Source organism: Neodiprion virginianus, chromosome 3, assembly GCF_021901495.1.
Source record: "Neodiprion virginianus isolate iyNeoVirg1 chromosome 3, iyNeoVirg1.1, whole genome shotgun sequence".
NCBI classification, from domain to species: Eukaryota; Metazoa; Arthropoda; class Insecta; order Hymenoptera; family Diprionidae; genus Neodiprion; species Neodiprion virginianus.
In genome coordinates, this window is record NC_060879.1 from 21,718,131 (window position 1) to 21,726,789 (window position 8,659).

At 38.9% G+C, this 8,659-nt stretch overlaps 1 protein-coding gene across 1 annotated transcript; it reads left to right on the forward strand.

Annotated features, from left to right (window-relative positions):
- The first annotated feature begins 6,258 nt into the window (after nt 1-6,258).
- Nucleotides 6,259-7,897, forward strand: LOC124300462 (stress-associated endoplasmic reticulum protein 2). Its single transcript, XM_046754600.1, has 3 exons — nt 6,259-6,549; nt 6,839-6,911; nt 6,984-7,897. The coding sequence occupies exons 1-3, from the start codon at nt 6,466-6,468 to the stop codon at nt 7,019-7,021; spliced, it is 195 nt and encodes a 64-aa protein (XP_046610556.1). The 5' UTR covers nt 6,259-6,465; the 3' UTR covers nt 7,022-7,897.
- Nucleotides 7,898-8,659: the final 762 nt, after the last annotated feature.

The window sequence follows — 8,659 nt, forward strand, 5'->3', positions numbered from 1 at the left end:
GGTTGCGCGAAAAACGAATTGAAATAATTTATTGTAAACATGAACGAAGAGCCACGGAGCGCTTATCCTGGAAGTCGAGAAATTTTATTAGCGGACTGACAACTACCGAATTTGGGGTTGCGCGAAAAACGAATTGAAATAATTTATTGTAAACATGAACGAGTTGCCACGGAGCGCTTATCCTGGAAGTCGAGAAATTTTATTAGCGGACTGACAGCTACCGAATTTGGGGTTGCACGAAAAACGAATTGAAATAATTTATTGTAAACATGAACGAGGAGCCACGGAGCGCTTATCCTGGAAGTCGAGTTTCACCGCGTACCGGACCCGAAGCGCGGGATCCGGGAGGTTGAGAACCCGTTACTGGAAATACGTAGCGGACCCGAAGCGCGAGATCCGGGAGGTTGAGAACCCGGTACTCGAAATTTGCGGAGCGCGACTCTCACCCGTCCGCTCTACTGCGCGGTTGTTTCCCGACTGAGGAATTCGGCTAGCTGATTTTGAATTGGTGACGTCACTTTCTGAACATCCGACATCCAAACTTTGGTTTCAAACTTTGATACTATGTATGATGATGTATGATGTACGATGTATGATGTACGATGATATGATATGATGTATAAAGATTTTAGGTTTCACATTTCATACAAGAAATACACACTTTATCTCTCCTGCCGATTCCAGACTCAAGCGGCCAGGCCCTTCGATGGTCAGCCGTTGACTGAAGATGTATTCTTCAGTGAACGGGTCGGCTAATAACGCTGCCGTTCTGCGACAGTTGGATGATGAAAAATTTCGTTCGTATCTTTCAAATGTGTGTTAAAATACACTCGAAGTGTTAAGAAGCGTCGTTCTTTCTCTCCCTATCACCTTTTTAGGTCTTTAAATCACTACGCAGCGTTAAATACTGTCTCATATACGGAGCATCCGTTTCATCTCGTTCAAAATTAGCGCATCCGTGATGTATTACAGTTACTCTGAATTTTTTTCCATTCGAATACTTTTCGAAAAACAATTCTGCTCCTCCACCCAACGCAGATACTTCACTTGCGACCAGTTGAAACAATGTTTCGATTCTATGCCTATGAAAATTCAAGATCGAGAGAGCAAATGAAAAGTTGTTGGAATAATTATGAATACTAATGTTATGGAATATATCGAGCGCGCATCGAATAGAATCCCATTTCGAAATGAATAATTCTGCTCTTTTCATATCATAGCTAATCTAGTAATATAGGTAAATAGGATGGTTGGAGGTGTTCGAAAATGGTAGGCAGAAGGTGATAGGGGGTGGTCGAAAGTGGCCATTGATGGTCGGAGGTGGCAGGGGGAGGTAAGAGGTGTTCGAAAATGGTAGGACATTTCAAAAGTTAAAGTCGACGATGATCCGGTGCATCAATTTTATCGTTACAGATTTTCTTTTCCCATGAGGCATAGAGTATTCAACAACGATAATGCAGTCCTTAAAATTCATCATTCATCTCTGTCTGGAAAGCTAATTCGCAAGTGGTATTCTATTCTATTTGCATTATTAGAAAAATACCCGTACTCTACATACACTGTTTCTAATCTTTTGCTACATTTGGTTGAATCCCCATGCTTCCACAGCACGAATAGTCGGAAATGTTTTTGATTATTCATATTAAAATAAAAGAAGTAACAAAGCTTAAATTTATTGTTAAAGCTCTAATGAAGACATCAAACTGCGGTCGAATCAATTCATTTATTATATTTTACATATTATTTGCACGTGACCTCTGTATATTTGATAAATTATTCCTAAATACATTGAAACATACGTATTTATAATGAAATATCATGCAATGGGCTGTGTAAACTATAAACTATAATTTCTATCGAATAGCTGCTTTTATGTCAACAGGGCTTTGAGACTCAGTTCCGTTCGTCCTCCTCCTCGTCCACCTCCGACCACCTCCAACAATCGCCAACCACCTCGAACAACCACCGATAACCACCTCGGGTTGTACCTGGAACAGCAATAAATATTTTCAGTATAAGAAAACATCAAAAACATTACGTAAAGATTCATATAATCACAGGTTTTGTTTTTTGGCTGTAACTTTCGATGCGTTGATCGCAGCGTATTGGGACTGCGCCCAATCGATTTCTCTCGCAATATTACGTCGGAATAGTGCCGCAATTAATTTATTCCAGCGCTTTTGAAAATCGGGAAAATTTTCGCCAAAAATGCAAAGGGGTTAGCCTTACTTTTTCTTTATTTTTCGACCGAAAATTTCAGGTCTCAGATTCGATTTGTAAGACCCTTTCCTGACTAATTGGACCCCCAGGAACTCAGATAACGCAGCGAAAGGAGCGTGGGATCAACAGGAGAGAAGATACGAGGAAAAAAGCACCCGCTGAAAAATGTCGGAAACACAGGTTATCGTTTTTTGGCTGTAACTTTCGATGCGTTGAACGTAGCGTATTGGGACTGCGCTCAATCGACTTTTTTCGCAAAATCACGTCGGAATAGTGCATGAAAGAATTTATTCCGGCACTTTTCAAAATCGCGAAAATTTTCGTCAAAAATACAAAGGGGTTAGCCTCACTATCGGATGAAGAATATAAAGACAGTTGTCCTCATGGGCTTAGATGTGACATCCGTAAATTGCTCCGTGAGATAATCCAATGGTAGAGTTGAGAACTTATCGTAGAACATCACAGAGTTTCCGATTTCGACAAGATGCTGGCTGCATTCACCTTCCGAGTAACACAGTCTTCGCAATGTTAGGCCCAAGCCAGTACTTGGCCTGAGTGTACCTACCGACTTGTCGGCGATACAAGAAATTAATAATGAGAACTAATAACATTCAAAATTCGTAGCCAAACAGTGATTTAATTAAAGTATAGGTACCCGAGAGAAGAATGTATACATAGATCATGAATAAAAATAGATCATATGCAATAATGATGCAGAGACCAAAAAGTGTAAATGTATATGCGGTCCATTGTACGACATTGATATACCTGATTAATTTATGATTATTACGTGATGCAAACTATAAATTTTATAATTTGCTAGGAAACATACTAGATTATCTACTATAATCGGGTATAATATGACAATAAAAGAATTGTTCGTTTCGATATGGGATACAATTCGACACGCAGTCTATATATCCCATAACATTCATATTCAGAATTAGGAGTAGGAGTAGGAATAGAAGTAGGATCAGGAGTAGGTTCAAGAGTGAGAGTAAGAATAGGAGTAGGATCAGGAGTTGGAGTAAGATCGTAGTAGAAGTAGGAGTAAAATTGAAGTAGAAGTAGGAGCAGGAGTAGGAGTAGAAGTATGGGAGGAGGGTAGGGGTGGGAAGGGTAGGGTAGGGTAGAGTAAGCGGACCAATTGGGTTGGGTTGGGTTGAGTTGGGAACTCCAACTCCTAACACTCCTACTCCTACTTCTTATCCTACTTCTCCTCCTACTCCCACTCCTGATCCCATTCTGATCCTACTCCCACTCCTCCTTTTGATCCTACTCCTATTCCTACTCCTGATCCTACTTCATCAAATATCATAAAAATCTCACACTCACCGAGCATCAATCCTCGTCCTCCTCGTCCACCTCCTCGTCCAGCTCGACCACCTCCAACCACTGCCAACTACCTCCAACGACCACCGCTTACCACCTCGGTTTATACCTGGAATATCAATAAATATCAATATTGAAAATCAGAACACATCAGAAATATCGTGTAAGGATTAATATAATTTTATCATTGACACATTCTACTAAGAAGATTGTGAGATACTTATAAGAAATCATAGAAATTTTCTTAGCGCATTGACAGCTAATGAATTTGAATATATGCGAAAAGTGAATTGAAATAATTTATTGTAAACATGACAAGTTTGAAAAATTTTAGATGAAATATAATCACAATTGACATATAATATTATAAAAATGTTAACCTCACCGAGCAAAAATCCTTGTCCTCCTCCTCGTCCACCTCCGACGACCTCCAACCACCGCCAACCACCTCCAACAACCACCGATAACCACCTCGGGTTATACTTTGAATAGTGATAAATGTTTTCACTATAAGAACACATCAAAAATATTCTGTAAGCATTACTATAATTGATTAATTAAATAATAATATAATAAATTTCATTCGCGCATTTATAGCTACTGAATTTGTGCTCGCGCGAAAAATGAATTGCAATAATTCAATGTAAACATGACAAGTTTACAAAATTTTCGATAAAATATAATTACAATTGCCATTAAATATTACAAAAATTTTATACTTACCGTGCACAAATCTAACGACCGCCAACCAGCTTAAATCACCTGCAACGATCTCCTCCTTGTTCTCCCCGTCTTCCTCAACCTCCTCATCCTCCTCGTCCTCTCCCTGAAGTCAAGTTTCACCATGTAGCGGACCTGGAGCGCAGGAACCACGGAGCGCATGTCCTGGATGTTAAGTTTCACCAGGTAGTTGACCTTGAGCGCAGAAACTACGGAGCGCTTGTCCTGGAAGTCGAATTCCACCAGGTAGCGGACTTGAAGCGTAGAAACTACGGAGCTCTTGTCCTGGAAGTCGAGTTGCACCAGGTAACGGACCTGGAGCACGGGATCCAGGAGATAGAGAGCCCGGTACTCGAAGTCTGCGGAGCGCGATTCTCATACGTCCGCTCTACTGCGCGGTGGTTTCCGGACTGAGGAATTCGGCCAACTGATTTTCGTCTGTATAGATCGATGACATCAAGAGAAAAAAAATTTCGGGTGAGGTCGCTTTCTGAAATTCCGAACATCCGAACATCCAAAATTTGGTTCCGAACTTTAATACTACGTATGATGTATGATGTGTGATGTATGATGTATGACATATGGTGTATGATGATATGATATGATGTATAATGATTTTAGCTTTTACATTTCAGACATGAAACACGCACTTTGTCCTTCCAGCCGATTCCAGACTCAAGCGGCTAGGCCCTTTGATGGTCAACCGTTAACTAAAGATGTATTCTTCAGTTAACGGGTTAGCTAATAACGCTGCCGTTCTGCGACAGTTGGATGATAAAAATTTTTGCTCGTACCTTTCAAATGTGAGTTAGAATACACTCGAAGTTTTAAGAAGCTTCGTTCTATCTCTCCCCGTAAAAAGAAAAAGAAAAATCGCTGACAATCACCTTTTTAGGTCTTTAAATCAGGACAGTGCGTTAAATACTGTCTCATATACGGAGCATCCGTTTCATCTCGATCAAAATTAGCGCGTCCGTGATGTATCACAGCTACTATGAATTTTTTTCCATACGAACACTTTTCGAAAAACAATTCTGCTTTTCGATGTTAGAGGTGATCGACCGTAGTAGGAGGTGGTCGAAGGTGATCGGAGGTGGTCGGACATGGTAGGAGATGGTCGGAGGTGGTTTGAGGTTTTCAGTGGTGGTAGGAGGTGGTCGTTGGAGATGGTCGACGGTGGACGCGGTTTCGCGTCTCCTCACGGGGATGATCGAGCTGATCGACAATTCTAAGTCGCAGTCGATAAGTATTTTTACGTACTCACTTCGTACCGACTCAATCTCATACTTATGTACCGACACTACTTTGGCTGCTACGAATGTCGGTGCGAGCCCGTTGGGTAGTGTCGATAGAACAATTTTATCCTTGAAAAACTGGAAAAAGGTGTTGAATTTCGAAACAAATGAATCTGGAATAGAGCTGTCTAACCGTGGCAAGTTTTACAAGAGATCCTCTTTCAACTTGGTACTCAGATGATCTTAATAATTAAATGTTGGTAATCTTTGAATAGATTCAAATTTCGCCTTCCTCCATGAAACAATGTAAACTGTTACTTCTCATAGAACATCGACGCTTCTACTGCTCCAGATTGTAAATTTTATTGGGTCAAAGACTAATTAAAAGGTAATAAAATTATATTTGGCACAAATTTCAGTCAGCTGCGATAAAACCACTTCGCAGTGGATATTATTGAATAAAAATACCATATGTCCGTTGAAACTAAGTAGATTTCGCGGTTTAGCATAATAAGCGGAGCTTCAGTGAGGCGCAAGCATTCGAGTTTAATAATCATTGCGAAGGAGAATCAATGGAATAAAGTTAGAAATAAATATACTATCAATGCACAATAATAATTCATGGAAGAAGACGTTACAGTTAAAAGTACGTAAAGAAGATCACGTTAGCTTGACTAGAGCAGTGAAAACGTGTTGCCGCACAGGATTGTGGGTGGGCTTATATCTCCCGTTGGCAATTGGTTGATTTGTGGCAACGCGTAAGCGACGCACGCGTCAGCGGAACGGAGGGGAACTGAGCCCAAAGTTTCCGGGGTTACGTTGTACGCCAGCAAACGTGTCTCGTCAGTTTGTAGCAGCCATACGACTTCTGTCACGCAATTGACATCAGTTCGAACTGCCTGACTGTAATACGCGCCGCACTGTTCTCCGCTGTGGTATAATACAATCCCCCAATAAAATGGCACCGAAACAGAGAATGCGCATCGCGAACGAAAAGGCGACGAAAAATATTACGTTACGGGGGAACGTCCCCAAGTCATCGGTAAGTCAACGAAATAAACATTTCTATATGTTAAACAGCTGGCTATGTTGTCGCGATAAAAACTACATTTCTCGCCTCTTCAAGGAAATTTATTCGCTCACTCACTCTCATGCCGCCCACTTGTCACACCATATGGAAAGTTTGGCTCTGCTTTCAGAACCTCTGTTTATCTATTGGCCGCCTGTCTATCCCTAATTTAACATTTAGTTAACTAGAAATTCGGAATTGCAATTACACTCAACACAAACGAATTATAATCAATTTTTTAATACCATCCGATTCTTGCTAGAAAGCTACGGAGGATGCGTCGCCCGTTGGTCCTTGGTTGCTAGCTCTATTCATATTTGTCGTATGTGGATCAGGTAAGCTGTAATTTACTTTTATCAGAGCTGTTCGAACCAGCAATAACTAACTGGAACTCTTTTGCTTCATAGCTATCTTCCAAATAATCCAGAGCATCCGATTAGCATAAGTTTTTACGATGGAGCAGCAGCACTCCACGGAACACATGCCCAAGAGACTTGTTAAGTGAAAGACTTCCACATCTGTCCCAACTCTTTTTTGAGAATGACTGACGTTCCGAAACATGAACTATACTTAAGGTAGAGTTACAGCCTAAGATAATCAGCATACAATATAACATCGTGTATCTGTCCGTGGGAAACTTTCATTGACTCTGGTTTATGTTCCCCGTGGCAAACTCTGCAAATGAAATTAATCAATTACTCTTTACATCTTGATCGGATTTTATTTATACATATTTAAAAATAAAACTAAAAAGAAATAAACAAAAAAAAAAAACAAAACTTAGCATTTATAAGCGTTTAAATATAACTGTTGAATAATTATTAATTAAATAATTAGACAATTGTAATGCTATTCACTGCATCAATGAATGGAGCAGAGGGAACAGCGATCAAGGCTAGCGTCAAATGTAAATGTGAATAATATATGTCAGGTTATAAGAATACTGCATTATTTTTTGGTTTTATAGACTTTTTTCTTAATTTTTCTTAATTTTTCATGATTGTATTCACTGATGTCTGAAGCACCCTCAAGTGGTTAGGATATTGGTCTAGCGCTTGATTTCCTTCATTGATGTATGTGATAGCAAATAATTGTATGTACATAGTCGTTAAGTACTCGATATATCAATTTGCTCTGAAAGCATTCCACTGTTAATGAATCACGCCGTGGTATTTTTTCAACGTTTTTTTCTTTTGACAATGATAAAATTGTATAATTATTTGACAGCTTAATTACTTGAGATGCATCATTCAAGTTGATGAAAAATATATTTACTATACCCGTATTTATTATTTTATCAATAAAGATAATTTTCTGTAAATCTATCAATCTTTCTCATTGATTTTCCCCAAGTCCGAAATCTGAAATTAATTACAATTTTGTAGCCAATGGACTTGTAAATTTTATATTCATTTCTCACAGATAATACAAAACATTTTACGAATGGGGGGGGGGGGGGGGGGGCGGCGTATAAAAAACCTGAAAATTGAAATATATTTCTGTTCTCGAATCTTGTTAAGATCAGTGTGGAAGAATACAATACTACAAGTCTAAAAGGAAGGTCACCTTACTGTACCCCCACAACCTGGGTCAGAAAAATTATATTTTGTAGTTCACACCAAAGTATAAACCCTTACAAAAAATTAGCGGCCCACTCGCATATTTAAGGGGTGAAATTAATTCTCAAAAATCGGTGGTTTTTTCGTTTTTCGCTGATATCTTCGAAACAGAAATAGATACGGCAAACGTTTAAATAGCAAAGTTGTTCATTTTTCAGTGCTCTGCAATATTATGTAGTCGGAAATTATATAGAATTTTTTTCTTTTTTATTTTCATAATTTATTATTATTAATTAATTTTCATAAAAAAAGGGTTTTTTTACACATCTTTCTCTATCATTTCATAATAAAACGTAATTGTTCCGACTCCACATTTAATGATATCAATCTACATTTGTTTTTTACGTCTCAAGAGGTCATGGAACCGGAAAGTTATTTTTTCAAACGCAAATTTTTTTATAGATTTGGACTGATTACATGTTCTTATGATAATCAAACTGTGACGTCGACTCTTTGAAATACGT

What these genes read in the sequence shown, in the direction of transcription:
- LOC124300462 (XM_046754600.1), top strand. Translation starts at nt 6,466, where the DNA reads ATGGCACCGAAACAGAGAATGCGCATCGCGAACGAAAAGGCGACGAAA. An exon ending in GGAACGTCCCCAAGTCATCG is followed by an intron (nt 6,550 to 6,838) that starts GTAAGTCAACGA and finishes GATTCTTGCTAG; the next exon opens with AAAGCTACGGAGGATGCGTC. An exon ending in ATTTGTCGTATGTGGATCAG is followed by an intron (nt 6,912 to 6,983) that starts GTAAGCTGTAAT and finishes TTTGCTTCATAG; the next exon opens with CTATCTTCCAAATAATCCAG.